The sequence below is a fragment of the Vanacampus margaritifer genome, chromosome 5 (assembly GCF_051991255.1).
Source record: "Vanacampus margaritifer isolate UIUO_Vmar chromosome 5, RoL_Vmar_1.0, whole genome shotgun sequence".
NCBI lineage: Eukaryota > Metazoa > Chordata > Actinopteri > Syngnathiformes > Syngnathidae > Vanacampus > Vanacampus margaritifer.
This window is the reverse complement of record NC_135436.1, coordinates 7,833,700-7,857,710: the sequence shown is the minus strand read 5'-3', so window position 1 is coordinate 7,857,710 and position 24,011 is coordinate 7,833,700. Positions and strand designations below refer to the sequence as shown.

At 37.9% G+C, this 24,011-nt stretch overlaps 1 protein-coding gene across 7 annotated transcripts in view; it reads right to left on the bottom strand.

Annotated features, from left to right (window-relative positions):
• ubash3bb (ubiquitin associated and SH3 domain containing Bb) overlaps nt 1–18,947 on the bottom strand; it is a 28,385-nt gene extending 9,438 nt beyond the window's left edge. For 6 of the 7 annotated variants that reach the window (XR_013294257.1, XR_013294258.1, XR_013294255.1 and 3 more), the window contains exons 1-8: nt 18,685–18,947; nt 9,125–9,178; nt 7,864–8,050; nt 7,566–7,764; nt 6,038–6,207; nt 4,731–4,939; nt 1,571–1,712; nt 238–364 (exon numbers count right to left, since the gene is read on the bottom strand). Coding sequence is in view for 3 of the 7 variants with exons in the window: in XM_077566839.1 (XP_077422965.1) it covers nt 238–364; nt 1,571–1,712; nt 4,731–4,939; nt 6,038–6,207; nt 7,566–7,764; nt 7,864–8,050; nt 9,125–9,178; nt 18,685–18,812 (1,216 nt within the window). In the remaining 4 variants the exon portion in view is untranslated. Of the gene's footprint in view, nt 1–237; nt 365–1,570; nt 1,713–4,730; nt 4,940–6,037; nt 6,208–7,565; nt 7,765–7,863; nt 8,051–9,124; nt 9,179–9,315; nt 9,395–18,684 lie in introns of those variants that run through there. The other variant, XM_077566841.1, reaches the window with a different exon arrangement.
• Between the last annotated feature and the right edge of the window lie 5,064 nt (nt 18,948–24,011).

Here is a 24,011-nt window from a genome sequence, read left to right as displayed (position 1 = left end):
GAGATGATTTGCTTTTTCCCAATCCATCTGTGCAGATGGTTGGGACTAATGCCCAGCGTGTTATTTTGGTGTGCCAGGTTGGATACCTTTAATATTAGCATTAAAGTTACTGATCTGATTTGATATATAAGTACAAGTAAATTCAGTTATGAGCTTGGACATGAAATGAATTAAGCTCATAAATCAATGTTCTTAGTTCTTACACTACAGGTATAGCATTTAAAGATTTGTGCTGACCTTGACTGTCTGAGCAGAGTGAGAGCCAGTGTTTTCCAAACACCACGTCCATTCTCTCACCGTGTCGACAAACAAAAAACGACCGCTTGGGCTGTCGAGTGTGATTACCACTAATCCGCAGGACCTGCTGTAAAAAAAAAAAAAAAAGACACCGATTAATAAGAATGTTGGAAAATCTGCTAACTACTATCAGGTGATTTTATTTTATTTTTTTTACACTTAGGGCTCTATTATTTGTGATCAGTGCAAGTCTGGCATGAGACGTGGTGCAAATCTGAAAACTGGTGGGCTAAACAATAGTTGTGTGATAAAGAGGATTCTAATGAACAAAAAACAACTTGAAAGATTCTTAACATTATGATTAGATTCTAACCATAATGTTAAGAATTCGTCAAGTTGTTTTTTGTTTGTGATGTTTACTGATCTTATTTTGAAACCTATGCTTTTAATTTGGAAGGCCGCTTCGTATTTCTGTTTCCTGTTTTCAGTCCTCTGATGTATGTATTAGTGGGGGGGGGGGGGAGTTTTGAATGTCTCACGATTCGATTCCATTCCGATTTTTAAGTCTGCGATTCCATTCAGAATCGATTTTCGATTAAGAACGATTTATGATTCAAAATTATTTGATTGACAATGATTTTTGCTTCAATCTATAGATGTGCAAGGAATTGTAATGATCTACTCCAGTCTGACTCGCTAATGCTAATTAGCGCGCTACTCGCGGCACTTTTATCATTCAAAAGCACGGCTCCACGCTGAAAAAAAAACTTTTATTGGAAAAACTTGATCCTGAGTTTTTCCTTCTACTCTCTAATGTGGCTTAACAGTGCATTAGACCGCATGAAACCACATTGCCTCTCAGTGGCCAAACCGGGTACAACATGAATAGTGCTCCAAATAAAGGCAAACGCAGACAAAGGCAAGACAGTATAAAATATAAATAAAATTGGGACATTTAGAATCGATTCTGAATCATGCTAAATGAGAATCGCGATTCTTATGAGAATAATTTTTTGGGCACACCCCTCATACGTATGTAATGATGGGGGAAGGGGGGGGGGGATAATGCCCTCGGTACGCTGGGAAGGCCAGCGTGGCGCAGCGCGGGCTGCCAAATTTCCAAAAGGCTCGCTCAGGCACGAAAATCAAGATGCGCCTGTTTTGGCGCTCAACCACACATGCCCTGTCAATGACTTTAGAGCTTTTCCCTTTTCCATATCAACTCTGCATCATTATTTGGTTCTTCAGTGCATCTCAGATGAATAATACACGACAGTAAAAGAATCTGAGATGAGTTTAATTTTATAATTGTAACTGGTAAGCACAAAGCAACCTGGACTGGATGACAAATAAGACTGAGGGTTGGCGTGTCTCCAGGACTCGTTTCAGAGTGTCGGCTGTCCAGCAGCCCATCAAACAGCCTCCTCTCCTTATGAGTCTTATCAGAGAGCCCACAGCTGAAGAATGAATGGGAGCTGTGATGGAGAAGAAGATACTGCTGTCAGAAAATATCATACTGTGAGTCTCTGTTTACAGATTTATCATAATTAAAAAGTTATTGCTTATATTTTGTGGATTTTTACATATCACAGAGACAATAGAAACGGATGAGAAACTCTTACAAGCTGTATAAGTCTATTTAAAAATTCACACTCAAGGCCAAAATATGAACCTGATTGGTATGTGGTGCCTTAAAATACTTTCGTTATGTGACCAAACTCAGAACTCAAAACATTTGCGTCTCAAATCGCATTCCGCATTTAAAGTAATGGAAATGCCAATAATCCATTTAACAAAAACTGTTTGTAATGTGTTGTGTTTTTAATTAGAAAAATAGCTCTACATAATATTGCACTTATAATAAGATCATTATTAATTGGAATGTAAAGAATGTAACATTTTGGGCCACATTTTTCTCAACTTACACGCCTTGGCCACCTGTGGGCAGCATAATACAGACAGAAAAACACAGAAAAAATAGTTTCAATGATAACTTTAAATGACTCAGTGAGCTACAATAATATGATTTATTTTTAACAAAGGATAATGAATATGTCTGAGTATTGTTATGTCTGTCTACAAGTGTTCATCTACCGACTGCGTTCATTCATTGCTTAAATTATTGGGGAAAACTCATAAATTGGGTCATTGGCATCTCAAAGCAAAGCTGCTAGTGCAGAGCTAACCAAATCCTATTTTCAGCATGCAATACTGTTCAGATCAGTTTGTCACAGAAAATTGTGGCATGGCAAACCGTAATTAGGGTTGTGTTTTCACTAGGGGTGGGAATCTTTGACTGTTTCAAGATTAAATTCAGATAATTGGGTCTGCGATTCGATTCCGAATAGATTTTTGCTTCTGAATTTTTTTTAATTCAAAATAATTTGATTGACAATGATTTCTGCTTGATGATTTCTGAATTTATAGATGTGCAAAAAAATTGTCATGGGTCTTCTCCAGTCTGACTCGCTAATGCTAATTAGCACACTACTCGCGCCACCTTTATCACTCAAAAGAACGGCTATTCATACAAAACGCTTCAGGAATATTTACAGAGAATCATGTTAACATTACTCACTGGCTTTTATTGGCATAACTTGATCGTGACTTTTTCCTTCTACTCGCTAATGTGGCTACAACTTAACTGTGTATCAGAACGTGTGGAACCACACTGCCCCTAAGTGGCCAAATCGTGTACCACATGAACAGCGCTTCCAATAAAAGCATACACATACAAGTGCAAGACATAAAATAATTTCTATAAAATCGATTTTGGGACCTTTAACTCTTTGACTGCCAGACGTTTTCAGAAACGGGATGTCGCCAGTGCAGGCCGATTTAAGCATTTTGACTGATCTTTCAAGGTCCACAGAAAATGTTGTGTTTGGACTATGGAAACACACATACTACCAAATGAAAGATTGAACTCTCATCTTTCACCAGAAAAAAATGTTTGTTTCTACCTTATTCCGTTCTTCAGTAATCAACAATAGAAAATGGTTAGTTTCACCAAAATGCTCTGTTTTGAAACAAAAAGCGGAGAAATCCAGCTTTTTGTGAAACGATATTATTTCATGCACTCTAGTGAATTGTACACTTCTTTTTGTCCATGAATGATGCCACAAACACCTAAATAGTGCTTTACTTCTGTAAAACGCTATCACCAACAATGAAAAAGTGTTTTTTGGTTGCAAAATCCGTTTATTTCCATTCAACAAAACAATTTCGCAAACTATTTACAAATGTGTGCAACTGTGGTACTATTTACAATTATGTGGATGTTTCAAATACAGTTTTTCTTTTTGTAACGCTCCCATGCATGCAAGGAGACGCAGCAGGATTTGTTTCACTTGCGATGGCTCCTTTCGCGTGCAGACGTTACACTTTCGGCCTTTTTTTCCGGGGAATAGCAAGTAACAGACTGTACCCACTACTCCGATGAATATGCATTGGACTCGGGACACTCTTCGTCGTCCGATTGAACGTCCGCTTGAGCGTCCGCCTGAGCGTCCGCCTGGGCTCGTCCGATTGAACGTCCGCCTGAGCGTCCGCCTGAGCGTCCGCCTGAGCGTCCGCCTGAGCGTCCGCCTGAGCGTCCGCCTGAGCGTCCGCCTGAGCGTCCGCCTGAGCGTGCTCAGTTGTGCTCCGCGTTTTCCGGTGTTAGCATCACTAGCCGGTGAACCTTTATGACGTCATCATAGCCGCCGCGTCAACACTTGCAACTTCAGCGTCAACCTCGGAGTCACCATCATCATCATCGATGATGATCATCGTCGTCATCAATGTGCTCTTTAGCGTTGGTCGATGCCTTTCGTCTTTGAAAAAAATTCCCAAGTGTGAGCTGCTTGCAACTGGTCGCCATTGTTCACTTCCTCAGCCATCTAGCTCCGCCTCACGTCTTATACTGCCGCGTCAATGCTTCCAACCTCGGAGTCACCATCATCATCATCGATGATGATCATCGTCGTCATCAATGTGCTCTTTAGCGTTGGTCGATGCTTTTCGTCTTTGAAAAAAACTGCTCGACCGTGAGCTGCTTGCAACCGGTCGCCATGTTTTCTTCCCTTCCCCAGCCATTGTCCCCTCTAGCTCCGCCTCACGTCTTCTACTGATGCCTACCCAATCTTGTCAAAAGAGAGTCATTGCTGCCATCTAGGGGCCAAAAATAGTCATTAGGCTAACTAGATCTGCTTGAAACTTTCACCACAGCTGGCCAAGGCTTTCCTCCACCCGTTTAAAAAAATTTTTTTAGAAAATTGGATGACGTCTTTTAACGTCATTGGCGGCCCTCCGTAGGTTTTTACTTGACGTCTTTTAACGTCCATGGCAGTCAAAGAGTTAATATCGATCCTGAACTGTACTAAATGAGAATCGCGTTTCTTATGAGAAAATATTTTTGGGCACAGTCCTAGTTTCATGTAACAGCATTAGGCATGTAAAACATTGTGACATCATACTATAGCAGTGAAATGAAATTTGTGTGCCCCGCTCACCCATGGAAGACCCAGGTGTCGGACTCGTCAGCTAAGCCTACATAATTTTCGGGTAGCAGGCCTGACAGTCCGCTGGTGAGGGAGGTCCCGTAAACCCAGCCCTCCGTGGCATTACCCTGGTCCACTGGAGACATGAAGACAAAATCCCCCACCACCAACTCGACTTCATCTTCATTCTGTGGCATGTAAGGGTACATCACTCGTAGAGTCTGCAAGTGGGACAATATGTAGCTGATAAGTATATCAGAGATGATAAGGCAAATTGAAAAATTGTACTTGTGACAATAAACTGGGGGGGGGTTAAATGGCGTTTTATGATGGCAAATGTTTGGCCACTGTAGCAGAAAATATATTGAAACTCCCTTTAAATGTCAAACACCCTCCCAGAATGAATTGAATTGTATTTTTAAAAGTTTTTATTTTTTAGCCGTTTCTCAGTTGGCATTCTTGTCCATTCTTATGTCCTTATGGTCTCGTGAAAGGTCATCAGTCGCGGCCCTGTCAACTGAAAGTACGCACGGATTCACGTCTGTCAGCTTAAAGCAACGATTCATCGCTTGGTGACTTATAAAAACGTGGATGGAAAAATATCCATCCATCCATTATCTGAACCGCTTTTTCCCAAGATGCATTTCGTGCTGCTATCAAAATGGCTAATACGACAGGAATCACGTTTAACTTAAAGCGAAAGTCAACCCCCAAATTTTTCCTGACAATAATATATTCTATGCAGCCCCACTAGTATAAATTATACATTAATATTGCGTTAGTGGAATACGAGTTAAGCAGCAAAATTCAGCAGTTTTGATCAATAATGACATCACAGTTACTCAGGTCTCAGGTAACAACCAATCACAACTCAGCTTCAGAAAACAGGTGAGGTGTGATTGGTCATTGCCTGAGCCCAGCAACTGTGATAGTGATAGTAAATCTTATAAGTTGTTTTTTTCAGTGTACATTTAAGAAATTATATCTTAAGATTTTTACTTTTTTGCAGTGTAATATTAACCAGAATGTCATGTTTAGATTAGTGAGGTCACTTATAATTTATTATTGTCAAGAAATGTTAAAGTTTGACTTCCCCTTTAACTATAACTATAAATTTATAACAAATTCACTGACATGAAGACCATATCCTGTGTTCTTGATATTGAGAAATGACTTTTCCCACAGGAAATTAAAGAATACTAATTTTGTCCAGTTTCTAGAATGCAGCCTATCAAAAACGAAGAACAGATGTTCTTCTTCTGATTTCAGTTACCACACAGAACAGCAATGTCAAGTGATCAATAAGACAGAAGTATTACCTCATGGTTTGCAAAACGAATGTCCCGGGAGAAAAGAACTGCCAGCCAATCACAGCCGAGCTTCACCTCGATGCCCTTGGCCAGTTTTTCCAGTGAAGCGAGGTGATTGGTGGGGAAGTTGTAGGCCAGCGTTACGTGGAGTTGTTTCTTATGAGGCTCCACGTGGACCTCTACATAAAACAGGAGAGTTTTAATCAACCTAATGTAATATAAAAATAAAACTCATTTTAACCTGCCAACAGATTGTGTAAAAGTTAAGACAAGGAAACAATTTTGGTGTTGTGCATCACTGTAGATATTAGGGGTGTGCCAAAAAATTTATTCTCATAAGAAGCGCAATTCTAATTTGGTATGATTCAGAATCGATTTTAAATGTCCCTAAATCGATTTTATTGAAATTATTTTATACTGTTTTGCCCTTGTTTGTGTATGCCTTTATTGGGAACACAATTTGGCCACTTAGGGACAGTGTGGTTCCGCGCGTTCTGATACACTGTTAAGTTGTAGCCACATTAGAGAGTAGATGGAAAAAGTCACAAGTTATGCTAATAATAAAAGTTGTTTTTTTGCAGCGTAGGAAGAGCATATGCCGGTTAGTAATGTTAAGATGCTTCTCTGTATACCTTCCTGAAGCGTTTTGTATGAAAAGCCGTTCTTTTGTGCTGCGAGTATCACGCTCATTAGCATTAGTGAGTCAATGGCACTTTCCATTGTGGGTAAGCCTCGAGCTAGCTACGTTCAGGAAACAAGCTAAACAAGTCACTGCTTTAATCGTCCACTCTGTATGGTCAGTGAGAACGGAACACGGATGCCAGCATTGGACTCTTTTTGAGGGAGTGTTCGCTGTCTGCTAAACTGTAGTCAGTTTGCTCAGGAAGGCAGAATATACTGTAAAAACGATAACATTTATAGCTAGCTACATTGAGTAGCAGTTGTAGTCCACGCATTGTTTTTGTGGAAAAAAGCACTTTCCTTGCAATACAAAAATTATTAAATGTAAAAAAGACAGTTTAATGTCTCCATTTGTCATGCTGATTCATGACAATTTTTTGCACATCTATAAAATGAAGCAGAAATCATGGTCAATTACATCATTTTGAATCAAAAATCGTTTTGAATCGAAAATTGATTCTGAATCAAATAGCATACCCAAAAATCTAATTCTAATCGAATCGTGAGACAGTCAGATTCCCGCCCCTACTGTAGTACATATTACATAGCACAATAAGATTTGTGGGAGACAATCCATTTGATATGCTCAAATCTGTCTGTTCACCATGAAGCATATGACTCGACTACAATTAGCCCGTATCGCACATTGACTCAAATCAAATTTTTCACAGAGTTGTCTCAAACGATTCTTGCTCATTAGACTCATTTGCACTAGAAAATTACAGTGACATACTGAGTGAGTGCTTTGATAAGCCAACGGACCTCCAAATTAGTCATTGTCACAAACTGCTCATGGTTCATCACGATTACCATGTGGGTGATAAGCCTCCATCCACGTCAACGTTATGGTTCATACCAGCTTTTCTGGCTGCCTCCGTGCCAAAGTCGGCCGCAAACTGCTTGAGCACACCAGCCACATGCTCCTCTACGAAAAGACCAATGAAGTTAGAGGATGTGTAGAGTTCGAGGGGGAGCGGGCTGGGAAATTGACCCCGCCACTGCTGTACGGTAGCCTGGAGGGCCTCACATAGAACCTCTACCTTGTGGTCTGCACACTAAAGAAAAATCAAACACAAAGAAATGACTAAGATCGTTTTAATTTTACCTATTAATTGAAAGCCCTTGAGTTGTAGTTGGATGATTCCCTTACTCACCATAAAGAACTGGCACAGCGTGATGTGAGGGAAAATGTTGTGGGCTTTGTTTTTGCCACATTTAACTCGACTCTGCTGCCAGAAATGGGAGAGCTGATTCTGGAGCGGTCCACTGGGTCGCAGGTAGAGGACAAACTCCCGGGGCAAAGGGTCATCCATGAATGGGTCATCCACGTGCGAGAACAGCCTGAGGTACAAGTGATACATATCCAGCTGGTTGATGTTGTAATGGCATTTGTTTGTTAGCGAGAAATAATAATTACAAGAGCATTTTTATGAAATGTTATAGAAGAATGGAGAACATTTTGGCAAGTATCCAAAAAAAAGATGTTGCTTATTTTTCACATCACAAAATCATCATAAAATGGGTGTTAGAAAAAATTGATTCGGCAATATATCGCGATGTTACAGCGCGCAATTCTCGAATCGATTCAATATGCGGTCAAATAGATTTTTAAACATACATTTTTTTATGGGAATATTCAGCAAAACATCTTACTTAGGGTTAGGATTCACACATTAAGCATGGAAGAATGTTATATTAATGGAACATTAAGCCTTAATATTTTATTTCAGTGCTGTTCAAACATGACTGCAGACCTGTTTGTTAAATGCAGTGGCTCAGTTATAAAGGCTGAATTTTCAGATAAATAAATACATTTTCATACAAATCTTACAGTGTACAAGTTTACTGATTAGTATTTTCAAAATTTGAGTAAAAAAAAATCGGAATAATCAATCTATAGATTTGTATCAGGATTAATCGGTATCGAATCGAATCGTGACCTATCAATCGTGATATGAATCGAATCGCCAGGTACTAGGCAATTCACACCACTAATATATATATATATATATATATTCAAAATATCTCAGTATTGGCTAAATGACCAAATTCCGTTATTTGTTTATTAAATTGTATATCTACAAAGGGGTACAAAATAGTGGGGGGGGGGAACTGATCAGCAGCTGAGTAATTTTTTTCCTGTTTTTTCATAATAATTTTGTCCCCATGTTTTTCTGATTTGTTTTTTTTCTGTTTTCTGATTAATTTTTCCTACAGTTTTTTTTCTAAATACCCCCCCCCCCCCAATATTTTTAAAAGGCAGAAAAAATATTCAGAAAAACTGAATATAAAAAAAAAAAATACACAAAAAAAAGTTCCCCGAAAAAAAATTGTCAGAAAAACAGGAATCCCCCCAAGTGAATGCAATACGTTTCCGTAACAAATAGTGCATACTCAAGCATCGTTTGCACTCACCAGTCACAAGCTGCTTGAACACTCCGGCCTCCAGTTGACGCCAGAGCTTTTAAGCTGTAACATACAAGAAAGTGCAATACTGATTATACTGTAACATCTCTTTGCTGGCCATTTTTCTGCCTAGATAAAAATGTCAAAATCTTGATAAGTGAATAATTGTAATGTTTGGGTTGCATTTAATAAACATTCACCTTTCACAAATGTTTGGTTGAGTTTATCCATTGAAAAATGGCAATGCAATAAATCAGGGGTGTCCAAACTACTGCCTGGGGCCACTTGCGGACCACCATCCATTTTTCAGTGTCTTACGGCACATACTGAAAATGAGATTTGACGGTGAGATTTGAGATGGGCCTCATGGCTAGTTAAAAACAATAATAAATAACAAAAAAACGGTGGCGTTTGACAGAGTGAGAAAGGAGCGTGTCAGAAAAACAGTTTCCACTATTACTAATAGATTTGTTATTGTAGAGCTTTTCTAGGTAAGAAAAGATAAAAACTAAAGTATTTACGACTAAAATTGCAACAATAATAATGTGGCGAATACAAATAATTCAATTTTAAAAGCAAAAATGTTTCCTCCATGAACTTTCTGCTCTGTGTCAAGTCTGATTTACAATCATTAATGCAACCGTTTTAAAAATGCTCATCTTACTTCTAAAATCACTCCCCCAAGATCTTGAAAATCCTAAACTATTTACCTTATCACGTTTAACACATAGCTGTCATGTAAAATTTCCTAAATAAATAAATAAATGCTTGCTTGATTAATATCAGTGCGTTTTAAGATAAAGAATTTTGGAGGTTTAAAAAATATATATTTTAAAAGGGGTTCTTATCCTACAGCAAGTATTTGCAAAAGAAGAACAGATGGAAACGGGCATATGTCCGTTTTGCGCATTTTCAGTCAATTCGAGGAACAATTTTCCTCATTAAGGACTTCAGCTGAAAAGGTTTACAATACACCCTTGGAAGAAAAATATACATTTTTCATTAAGAGTCAAATGGAGTCTAGAGATGATAGAAAATAACCGTCAATTACACGCAGTGGACACACAGACAAATAATCACCGCTCCAGATTCTTAACAGAACAAAAATGTGCCCACCCAGAAACACACACGTGCATACACATACACACACCACCCACTTGCGGAAATGTCCCTCCAGCTGCACTGTTAAATTCATCCTCACATTTCCTATTTACAAACTAAACAAACACATACACATGTGCAATATGGCTGGCACTAAAATAAACTCACACAAATTAACTCATAATTAAAGTTAATTCCAAAATTAAGATATTCTACAAACTATATTGTTGATGCTGAGTTCTACTTAAAAATTAGTCAAGATGAAGGCAAAAACAAAATTAATGGAACAAATCATAATTGCAGTACTAAAATTATCACATTATTAATAAAAAAAAATTGGTTTGGAATACAAAAATGCACGAAATCAGCAACCACGGGTAGATTTTGCATATTAAAATGATCAACAACAGCAATCAAAATGAATGTTCATGCTTGCAAGACATGACTAAGAAGAGGGTGACAGCAAACTTGCATTGTTGCAGTACTACTTCAGGTTGTGAGCATGAAAAACAAAAAAAACTTCCCCTGCATTATGTGCATAAAGCGTAATTTAATGAATTGTCCAGATGCCTACAACGTTGCACTTTGTAGGTGAAAAAAATATTATTGTCATCTGGGCTGATTTTGGCAATGTTTTTATCAGTCTAGGGCCATAACCTACTTATGTGAAACGTAAACACAACAGCTTCATCAATACTTCTGGGACTGACTCATCGAACAAAATAAATACCAGTAAGCGCATTTTTAACCAGGTGGGCAGTCGAAAATGTCAAAATCTTTTGATGAAGTTGTGTAAGATGAAGACAGCAAATGACTGAGGATGGGGAGGGGTCTCCAATTGCCCATTTCACAGCACAGGGGAATGAGAATAGCCAAATCAGCGAAATTACCAACACTGGGTCTAACCTGCCTACATGCCATTCATGAAAAATAAAGCCCTTACAATGTTTTTCTACATGTGCTTTGATTCTTCCTTAAAAAAAAAACGGTTAGTCACTGACACCGACAGGCAAAAGGGATTACAAAATGCGTATTTTCAAGAAATGAGCAAGGTTGTTGCTTGTATGAGTCTTGCATGTCTCATTGGCCTTCTTGACCAAGCGGCCGTCAGAGGAAGCAGCCTCGCTTCCCTAATGGCTCGCCCACTGCTGGAAAAACTCGCTCACTGCTCCAGTGTGTCATCCATTGTGCGATTGCTGCGTTCACTAATGCAGAAGTCAAATTTTGTGTGGCATAAAAAGTGTCAAGTCTAGTCCAAAAATGATTGAGGAAAAGAGTTTGGACCATTACCATGTGTAACGTGACATCCATAAATCTTGTGAGGATGAACTTCCAATACAGAAGGGGACTATCGTCTGAAGAGAACACAACCAGAAATAGAAATGATTGCAACATTAGAAGATTCTTTATCGTTAGTTTTTGGTAGAGACAGACCAATACCAATACCGATTATTACTAGTCAAGGAGACCGATAACCGATATTTGGAGCCGATATTCAATTTCAGTGAAAGGGAGAAAATATTGCCGCCAACAATTTTTAAATTACAAACTCCAACTCTTAACTTCGTTTGAATGTCTTAAAGCATATGTTTATTAAACAACTTTTCAGATTTGTAAAATGACGATTTTTTTTCTTTTTAAATCTTAGACAATCGTCATCTTTGCTTTAAAATTTGAACAAAAAATTCAGGGAGCTCCCAGGGTCAACAGTATGTCTTGAAAACTAAATGAAAACCTAATTTACAAGTGAATGTCACATATGGGTTGTGTTTGTTGGACCCCGAAAGAAAAGGGCGAAAGTCACTCAATTTTAATGGAACAACAAAAAGGTGGACAAAAGGTTGCTTAAACAAAAGGCGACGACGACCATACGGTGTACGCCGTGGGCAAAAACAATAAAACACAAAAATCACGCCAGAGGGCAGATAAAAGGAGATAAAAGAGGAGTGTAGCACACAAAATTGGCTAAAGAAAAACGCTACTAGTCTAATTACTAGTGGTGTCCACAACACCAAGAAAGATTGCCGCTAGAAAGGTAGCAGTATCGTAAACGTCAGGTATAGTGAGTAGCGTCGCGAAGCAATAACCCGACACGCCTCTCTGTTGTATCCGCCCTCCAGCTGTTTCCCTAGCAACTGCAAGGGAGAAATCGGAAACAGCAGAAAACCAAAACATAACAGTAAATATCATAGCTCCCCATAGTTTTCAACAATAAATACATTTTGCCAAAATGTTAAAATAACTGAAATGTTCAACTTTCATGTATACTTTCCAACAAAACCAAAAGATGAAAATGAAAACAAAATTGAGATGTTCCTCGGGTCAGCAGCATCTCTTATAAAGTTAACTAAAAATCGGAATAAAAAGTTCCCTGAGATCAAAACACTTAAAACCTACAATACTAAGATACTCTTTTGGGTTCATATACTGTATTTTTTAAATCAAACTGTTGGAGTAAGTGCTTCACTAGCCACAAATCTCGCGGCACATACATGAACATATTGTTAAAATTTAAGATCTCAACATAGACATCACAAACGATTGTTATTAGACATATTTAGTAACCGAAATCATACTCTATGTAGGTACTATTTGTCACATGACAATCTCCCTGTTCGAGGTACCTTTGGATGGGTGAATACGTATGGGGAGGCAGCAGGAGCTGCGGGCTTTTGAAACCAGTCCAGTTACTGTATTGGCTAAGGTACTAAAAGCCACAGATGGCCCCGTCATCACTAAACTCTAATCACTAAAAAAGTCAACATGCTATCAAGTGCCACATGTATTATCGTGTACACTGTACAGACACACATAAATATGTGAATGACCACACACACACACACACACACACACATACACACGCACACACACACACACACACGCACACACACACACACACACACACACACACGCACGCACACACGCACGCACGCACACACAGCCCACATCAAATTGGGCAGGAGATTAAACACTACATCAAATCTTCTTTGGTTCCTGATCCTTTTAACTCAGTCATGCCCTATTTACAAACTCCAAATGGAAACATCCAATGTGTTCACACAGATTAATTTATGTGCAGCTGTAAGTAATGAAGAGGGTCTTCTGCCCAGATTTAGTCATAACTGTTTTAATTTATTTATTTCCTCAGTAGAACTTTTATCTGTGCATGTTTCTTTGTGAGTGATGTCGCAATTTCTGCCAAGTGTCTGTAATCAATGATGTTTTTAAAGTCTTATCGTCATGACTGGGACCTAATCTATTTCCACAACAATGGGCCATTGTCTGTGGTTGAAGTGTCTGTAATCAATGATGTTTTTAAAGTCTTATCTCATTGGTGGGGGCTTTGTGGTACCGCCCCTTCAAGATAGTATAAGAATGTTGTGAGTCCACTGTAACTTCGCACTTGCGAGAGGCTGCCACCATTGCTGGGAGCTTGCTTGTGCCCGGAATATTCTGTAGAAATAAAACCTTCGAAGGAACTGTTCACCGATCTCCAGCCTGTATTCAGATAACCAACATTCTCACTACCCGAAAGAAAACAAACACGCGGAAGAAAATATTATTTTCTTCAACAGTAACCAGTAAGTAACTAGTGACAGTAGGATGTTCATCTTTTCTAGAAAGAAGCTAACCAAAATTGTAAAACTTCGGTTTAGAACATTTTGGCTGGAGGACATAACGATAAAGATATGTAGAGCTTAATGCTAGCACTTTAAAACCGTCTTTGCTCTCATTCAGTAGTTTGAGACAACTTTGTATTTAGGTCTTATTTGGAATTACTTGACATGAACACAGACTGAGTGTATGATCCATAGATACATAAACATTACACTTTGGATTATATGTCCATACTGTCCATACACAAAAATGCTGTTTAGGTTATATTTTTATTTTATTTTATGAAAGACTAGCAACTGCTAGTCAACTGCTAGTCTTTCATAAAATAAAATAAAAATTTGAAAATCAAAAATGCTGTTTAGGTTATATTTTTATTTTATTTTATGAAAGACTAGCAGTTGACTAGCAGTTGCTAGTCTTTCATAAAATATGACTAGCAGTTGCTAGTCTTTCATAAAATAAAATAAAAATATAACCTAAACAGCATTTTTGATTTTCAAATTTTCATTCATTTTAACATCCTACCGGTAGTATTAATTTCAATAATTTACAAAAAATATGTTCTGTCACATCAACAGTTCAGATAATGGATGGATGGATCGCTATTGGTAGGTCTAGTAATCGCTAATTACAGCGAACTGGTCGTGCCTCACCTTACAGAAGGCTGACATGATTTGCTAGCATCTTTCTGCTACGACTAACTGCAAGCACAGCAACCGTAGCTACATATCTGTCCAGTTGAAAACATGCAGCTGCAACCAGACTTGCTCAATAGTTCAAAATCAAACCAGCCAGCCATTGCTAATGTTCATACATTTTGCCCGGTAAATTAGCTTTGCAATGTGCATATTTACCAGATTAGTAGCAAAGCCACTTGAGTATGACGAATTAAGCACAACTAACAAAGTGTCTCTTCTCCACTAAAACATGACCAGGATTTGCATTCACTGGAGTCACTGCTCCTTTTGGCGTGCATGCCTTGGCCACTAGTGGGCAGCATAATTCAGACAAACGCATATACTGTACATAGAAAGTTATATTAGTTATTTTTGGGAAGGATAAAGAAGCCCGTGAGTTTTGCTATATTAACTGCCTACAGACGTAGCTGCGCTGTCTGTGTTCAAACAGCCATTGCTTGAAGGGTTATAACACCACGAGACCATCTCATGCGTTAAACCAACTATGGCGTCTTGGATTGTACGTTAGCATTATGCTAAATGGACTTAGCTAAGGCAAAGCTATGTGGTTGTTTTAAGTAGACAAGGCTTTATTCTCTTTGTTTAATGTTTAGTGTTTAGTGTAACAATAAACTTAAACTAGGAGTGGCCATAAAAAGCCCGTTTCAAAAACGATTCTTAAGGAAAAATTAAACTCCTGTGTGAGGAAAAAAAGCAGTTAATTTGCAATGCCAACCCAGCAATTACTCATCCTTGAATTTCATGCTCACACAGTAAAACGCCCCCATAATCTGATAAGGTTGTCTGATTCTCTGCTTCCACATGGGGCATCCGATGAACTACGACATGAGCACCATGCTTCAGTAACTGGAAGTACAGTAAGTGCAACATTATATCCAGACTACATGCATAATCATCCAGTTTCAGGAAGGATACATCATACTACTATTATCTATGCTTGTCTTTTTGTGCAATGAAAATAAAAACATCAAACATCAAAGGAAATCACACTGCTCGGATTGGTTATCTTGAAATAGCCCAAAATGCAATAATGAGGAAGATGTAAGCCTCCTTAATAAGCTCAGGATATTGCACTAAAGAAAACAGGAGAAATACTCAATAATTCATGACCAACTCCAGATAGTACTCAAAGATGGATTGTACCCATCTTTTCCTGATGTAGCAAATGTGGCACGCTGTATTGCAATTGTTTTGTACACACAAAAGCACACACAAAACACACACACACACGCACACAAAAAGTGAAACACTCAATACTCACTCTACTGTCCTGTTGTATGACAACCATGTAATGTTTGTTTTTTTACGCTCATATAATAGACCATTATGCAATGGCAACTATTTGTTATGAAACATGTTCACTCTTGTTGTTCTTTATAGGCAGAGGTGGAAAATCCAGGACCAGAAAGTAAAAATACTGCCAAAGTTTGGCTTTAGCCCCAGGTGCTAGCTAGTTAGCTCCCTAGCTAGCACCCATGGTGTTTGTTTACCGGAGCTAGCTAGCTAGCTAGTATCAGGGGCTAAAGCCAAACTGTGGCAGGGTTTTTACTTTCTGGACCTGGATCTGCCACCTCTGTTTATAGGTGGCAGATGTGGGGGGATTCAAGTCACATGACTTGAGTCGCCAATTTTAGGTCTTGTGACTTGCTTGGCTAAAACTCATGAAAGACTTGAACACCAATGAGGTTGACCTTATATTAAAAATTCTTTTGTGTTTCTTGCTATCAAATTGTTAAACAGTGTGGTATTGATTAAAGCATAATTAAAAGCTTGGAAACCGAATATTAAACCATTTTATTTTGACCTTGATTGGGACATGTTCCAATTAAGGTCAAAATTGAAATATAGACTAATTTGGGTTCATGTTTTTATACACGAGAGGTGTCAGTGCCTCACTTGCCTCACCAGTCGTGAACATGGTCTGCCCATAAAAACTTAAGGCCTATGGTATGAATCTTTCAGTGTAGGTACCATATGTAAAGGGAATGTAAATGACTGACATTTTTAATATTTAACATTAGAAGTTAAATTATGAAAACTATTGTTCATGACCAAACTTATTTACTGACATTTTTTTTTTTAAATGATCAGAAAAGTCATGACATTGAGTCCCAATAATGATATTGTAGTGACAAAAAATAATTAATTAGACTTCACATTTTGTTTTTAACATGTAATAATTGAATGCCCTTGAAATCATCAAATTAGGAATTTAACCATAATTGACAAGAAAATTTGTGGTACCTATTCACATTTAAAGCAAGGCGTCAGCAAATCTCCCAACTGGATCATACGCTTGAATTCTGTTGAACTCTTCCATCAACCTGTGCAACTACACACACAAGGTTAAAGATTGTATAGACAAATAATCCGGATCATTTTAAAGTCAATGGCCTGTCGTCTGTCTGAGCTTTAAGAGTCATAGGGTGAGTGATTACTAGACAGATTGGACAACTGCTGAAAAGTCATTCCGTCACTGATGTTTACAGACTCACAGTCATTTTTCACACCACTGACTCACAATCTCATGTTCATTTTGCCATGAAACGCCAGGAATAGCTACACTGGCTAATGATAGATAGACATGTATGTTAGAATCTTAAAGAGACCTTTGAATGGGCTCAATATTGGCATGTATGTAATAAGTCGCTATATTTGTGAAAATGATGTCGGCATTAAAATTCAACCCCCTTGAAAAACTCAGTAGTTATTTATTTATTTTTTGGGTGACAATTTTCAGCACAACTTGTAGCAGACACTATTTATGGACAGTGACTGCTTGTTTAGGACAGCAGCATTACTATTGTTTCCTGGCTTGCTTTTCCGCATCCAGTCGTCGCCAAGTGTCTGAAAACTGTGAGCAGTCGTCACCAAAATTCATATGCGCAGACCTACACATGTTCGTTCCCTTCAACCTGTGAAAACGTACAAGCGATTGACACACTATTTTGGATTTTATTGACATTAAATGTGAGCTCCTATGAGGCAAGGCCATTAACACCTCCACAAAATTGAAAATACTGTGCTGATCAGTTTAGTATTTTTACAGGTTGAAGTGGACAAGAGAAGTCATGTGCATATGATTTTGGTGACAAACGGTCGTAGTTTTAATCAGACATCTAGCGATGCTAAAGCTTTTTTAGAAGGGGCTTTAACCTTTGCTACACATTAAAGTTTGCTCATCTCTCGTCCAGAAACTGGATGAAATAAATTGTCAGAATCGTTCACCAGAAATCAACAAAAACACCTTTTCTCATTGTGAGTACTTTTGGCATTTTGTAGTAAGTAGTGGTCATTTATTGCCAACTATTACAGCAATCAAGATGGATAAAGGTGTTAAGCTAAATGTAACCTTACAAGAGATATTATGCAATGCATTTCAAACTACAACCACAATAATAAATGCATATGAATACCTCTCTGAGACGGTGTCACTCAAAACGGACCATTACAGTATAAACTTTGTGGTGATATATCTCTTGTGTTGGATTAGATAAGAGCCATAGCAATTTATAAATGTTGTGGCCAGCATTTTTTTGGGACTAATATTTCTTAAGACCCCCTCCCCCTTCTTCTTTTAACTTTAAAACACAGAATTGTCTTTGCCTTTACTACACACCGCACAACTCCACATGATAATATGATGTTTTGTAAAAACAGTACAGCATGGAGAATGTGGTAAATGACAATATATTTCTTGGCTAGAAAACACCAACAAAATTTAAATTTCTAAACGTCAGTGCCTGTTAAACTGTCAGTGAATATAAACACTGTGTATAGCACCACATTGTGTTTATTTTGATTGACGTTGCATTAAATACGGCTTATCTAGTTTCGCTCTACACATTGGCACAATTCTTCTTCTTTTTTTTAAGTTAATAAGTTCGTACTGTAAGTTATTAACTGTTGTCGGTATGGTAATCTATAATACTATATATATATATATATATATATATATATATATATATATATATATATATATATATATATATATATATATATAACGGATAACTGCGCAGAGGGGAAAGCGAGTGACCCGTCCAAAGCACTCGAACTTCGCCGGTTCGTCAGCCTACACATCGGCCATGTCCACATCAGCCCCCCGTGCGTCTTGTGACATACATGCAATCCCAAAACACACCGGACACTTACGCCCTTGGTCTCGGGAAGCCCATAGACAGCAGCACATCCAGGTTGGAGCCGCGTTTCGCAGAGCCCGAGCGGTTCTGCCGGAGTCTCCTAGGAAGGACTTTACTGTAGAGCTCTTCTCTTGCTGCCATGATCCAGCGGGTCTCCCCTAAGTAAGTCCCAAGACACACTTGGTGTCCCACTTGTCTGTGGGTTCGTGACTTGCAAACCAGTGAGCGGCTGGTAAAATAGAAGGCAGCCGGAGAGAGAGCTGCGCAGTGTGGGCAGCTCGCAAACCTGCTGGCCCGCCTATGGACGTAGCAGCAAATGAGATGCGCTTACTATGGTGGCACACACCCACACACATTAATGCCCTTGCATATGGGCAAGGGGAGCTCCTTGTCACAAAATTACATTTACGAAATTGTTTTTGTTTTTGAGTTTTTCCGTTAGTTTTCATTAACTAAAATAACCTTGATTTTGACCAAGATTCCTGTTTAGAATCCATCCGTTTTGTACCGCGTGGTTTATTTAAGAGCCTATCACTTCTGATTTGGGACAATTGGGGGCATGGGGCGGGGTACACGCTTTTAACCAGGGAGCAGAAATTCACGCCTACTGTCAATTTATAGTCTTGAGTCTCATGACTTAATGTTTTGGAATGCAAGAGGAAGCCCCTGCAAGCGCATGGTTAACATTGCCTTTGTGGAATATGAATTAAGCAGCAAAATCCACCAGTTTTTATCCATCTCGGGGGCAACCATTTTGCTACCGGGCTGCATTGGAAAGTATCATCAGATACGGCATTGCGGCCTGGTACGGCAACCTGACTGTGCAGTCAAGGTCACAGATTGCCGGTCTGGTGCGGACTGCCATGAAGATCATGGGGGTCGGGAATCATCCTTCCCTACAGATGCTTTATGAGCGGTCCGTCACCAGACTGGCACAGAAAATTGTTACTGACCCGACTCACATTCTGCATCATGAGTACCAGCTACTGCCTTCCGGCAGAAGATTCAGGGCCCCCAGAACCAGGCTGAACCACTACAAGAACTCATTCCTGCCGACATCCATCAAATTACTTAATAACCGACATTAACTAAGTGGTGCAATATATATATATAGGAGTGTGTGTGTATTATTTATTTTAATTATCTCTCTCTATTCTGTTGTTTTTCTTACTGTAAACTACTGCTGCACTTCTTATTTAATTTTGATTTTATCTCTTTCTATTCTGTTGTTTTTTCCTTACTGTAAACTTGGGATAAAAAAAAAAAAGTAAAAAAAGTTCCCCACGGGGAAAATAAAAGTATATCGTATCGTATCGTATCGTACTTCCTGTCAATTGAGAATGACAGCAGAGTTGCTCAGGGCTCAGCTACCAACCAATCACGACTCACCTGTTTTCTGAAGCTGAGCTGTCATTACCTGAGCGACAGTGATGTCACTTTCATTTTCTCCCCATCCATCCATTTCCCGACAAAATATTATTGTAAAGAAATTTGTTGGGTTGACTTCTCCTTTAACAGGAACTTACTGTGAATTTTCCATCCCTTTGCAACCCTGAACAATAAAAATGACACAAAACATTTATAAAATATTTTTTTTAATTACTGCGGAAAGCATAACAGATTTACATGTGCACAAGGTGTATATAAATATCATTCAATTCTAAACAGTAAAAAGTGATGCCTTTTTCCATCAATTATTACTGAGCTCCAGTGGCGTCGTTACCTATTTTATCGAGGCTGAGCCCTTAAGGATTTGATTGCGTAAAAAAACAAAAAAACAAAACAAATTCCTATCTGTTCCACTTGAATGCTAATCCATTTCATGTTTTCTATAGGACCATGCAAGTCTTGGGGGGAAAAAACTTGAAAACTGACCATGCTTACACCTGCACCTGTTGCTATTAGCATCTACTTTCTAGGCGTATTGTAAATTTAAAGAATGCCTTGCTAGCAGACAGGGCCGAGGAAAAGAATGTAAAGAACCACAGATATAAGAAAGTTTTTCAAGAACGTAGTCTTCATCACTGCTGGTAGCAACAATTAGTTAGCTGCGGCCCCGGCCCAGTTACAAGCAAAAAGTCCCCTCCATATCTCCACACAAATTGTAGGAAACGGGACGGATGAGTAGAGAGCGCAACAAGGGAACGGTGGCATCGACTGGCAATAGAGTCTAAAGGAGTTCAGCTCACAGAAAAAAAAAGTGATGCAGACAGTCCAGAAATCACATAAAACTCTATATGGATTTAATATTACTGTATGTATATGAAACATGTGAGCCAAGGTGCATCATTAAAGACCTATTTTACTTAAAAAAAAAAAAAGGTGAGTAATGAACACAAATGGAGATATTTAACACTTCGTTATGGCAGCTATATGGTATGTTTCATACACAAGGTATATTAACTCAATTTGACATAAGTAAATGCAGAATATGTAAAAGCCAACCCCCCGAAGATTTAAAGACAGTATAAACATAAACTTTTAAATTTGAAAAATTACTACAATTAATAAAAACACACCCTTACAGTGCAAGAAAAACAAGTTGGAATTTTGTTGTTGTTGAAAGACTTCAATCATATGCATGGGGAAAAGCATTGTTTTTAACCTGCAGCTGTTAATTATATTTTGATTACCTCGTTAACTCTTCAAAAGGAAACTTTTATATGTAATTTGTTGTCAATTGAAAATAGATAGACTTTGCTCTATGACTACAACAGTGACCTTTTTTTGCATACAGTTTTTACTTACACGGCATATAGTGTGTGATTATTTTGTGGTTAAATTTGTAAAACATACTTCCTGTGTTTATGTACCGTATTGAAAAATAGACTGAAATAACACTTCAAATATATTGGTGACTTTGATCTTTTCCAGTATTGTGACCCCTCTCCATGTAACCTAGTGACACCCCTGCTGAGCTCCATAACAGAATGAAAACAATTATGTGGCAATGTAATATTGATAATATTGCTTATCTACTATATAAAGTAGTTTTTAGGATTTCATGTGATAAACCTACAACGGCATATTAGGGCCACGTATAAATATATATATATTTCAGAGTAGGGGTAATACTTCGAGAAAAACCCGCAAATTTTCAACTTTATAAAATGGCAAATTTGCGAGAAAACAAACCTCAGAAACGTAGCGTAGCTATAAACTAATGTGAGGATTCGTTGGTGGTTAATGGGACAAAATACTTATTTATACGTGACCCTAATATGCCGTCAACCCAACCAAATGTGGCACATAATTGTGAAGTGAAACAAAAATTATATACAGGATTCAAAATTTGAAATGACTATAAATCTGAAGTGTTGTGTGCATTTGTATTCACCCCCCATTACTCTGCTAACCCTAAATACAATCCTGTTGAGCATTATTTTTTTGATTCCCTTTTATTTTGAAATCATCACAGTTCTGTTCCGTATGTTTTCCTCTGTTCTTTGTTTTTGTTTTCACTTTCCAGGGCTGGGTGTGGTCAGGCGTGCTGGGCTTTCCATCAGCAATCACCCTCTGGTCTGACTTCCACTGGTTGACCACTGTGCCTGAAATTATTCCAAGTTTTTTCTTAGTCCCATGTTTCGAGTGTTTGTTAATTTCCTGGGTTGATCTTTGATTTTGCTCTACTTTCTGTACGTTACTCTGCTATTTTGTAGAATATTTTTCCTGGGTTCTCCCAGTGCTTTATGTTTGGACTGTTTTCTCCTTTGTTCTTCTATTTTAGCCTCTACACTGTTGCTTCCACGCTTGGCCATTTGTTTTGTTTTGTTTCTGCTACTTTGTTTTGTTTGTCACTTTGGTTCATAAAGTTTGTTTGTTACTTTGATGTCAGTGTCTGCCCCTGAGTCCTAAAGCCAGCCAGACCCATTACAAATCCATTGTTATCAATTGCCTTCAGAAGCCACCAATTAGTAAATCGAGTTGTGTGCAATTTACTATCATTACAAATACACTTGTTCGGTGGAGGTCTCAGCGGTTTGTCAGAGAACACTGGCTGGTCAACATCAGCATCACGAAATTCAAGGAATTCACCAGACGGATCGGGGATAAAGTTGTTGAGAAGTATAACGCATCCTTAGATTATTTAAAAAGAAAAAACTTAAGCACATCTCAAGGAGCACTGTTCAATCCCAATCTACCAAGATAGACCGAACAAGGAGAATACTGGCAGCCAAGAGGTCCTGGTCTGGGGGAGCTGCAGAAATTCACAGCTTAGGTGGCAGAATCTGTCCACGGGAAAACTATATAGTCGTGCAATTCACACAAATCATTTGTCATGTAGAAGATATCTCAACCGTGGAAGAAAATGCTTTGTCACATGAGAACACGGTTGATTAAAGCCCTATGTGTGGTGGAAAACTGACATTGCTCATCACACTGTGAAACATGGTAGTGGCAATATCATGTTGTGGTGTTACTTTCCTTCAAGCAGAAATATCCAAACTAGGGGTGCCAGGCAATTACAATTTTTAATCGTAAATAATCGCATAACTTCAATAGTTAACTCACGATTAATCACAAATTTTATATCTGTTTTAAATGTACAATAAAAAAAAAATCATACTCTTGTTAACATAAAAGTGGGGGAAAATGTTAAACTAATAGAAATATGGCTGCATCTTTTAGTCATTGATACAGTAATTTCTTAATAATTCATAAAACTGACTTAAAATTAAAAAGATTTACTGTACTGTAAACAACAAATGAGATATTGATTTGTGTTGAGGTCATTTTTCTGCCACTAGATGGCACAGGTACATTTGTAAGACGTTGGTGACAGCTCAGTGCATTTTTCTTTTCCTATTAAGAGCTATCTAAAATTTAACATCAAGGAACTTCTGCACATTTTTTAAAATTGTAAAATACAACTTGACCCCAGTCTCCACAAATATATGCATTATTATTATTAAATGTATTACTGCTACATTTTGACGTTGATGTGTCAGCTGCGTTGCGACTGGAATTCCCCCAGTACAGGCTTTCCAAGTAAGGTGCGTTCATTAACTCATGAAGCCATGCAATTATATATATATATATATACATACATACATACATATATATATATATATATATACACATACATACATACATATATATATATATATATACACATACATACATACATATATATATATATATATATATACACATACATACATACATACATATATATATATATATATACATATATATATATATATACATATATATATATATATATATATATATATATATATATATATATATATATATATATACATACATACATACATACATACATACATATATATATATATATATATATATATACATATATATACATATATATACACACAT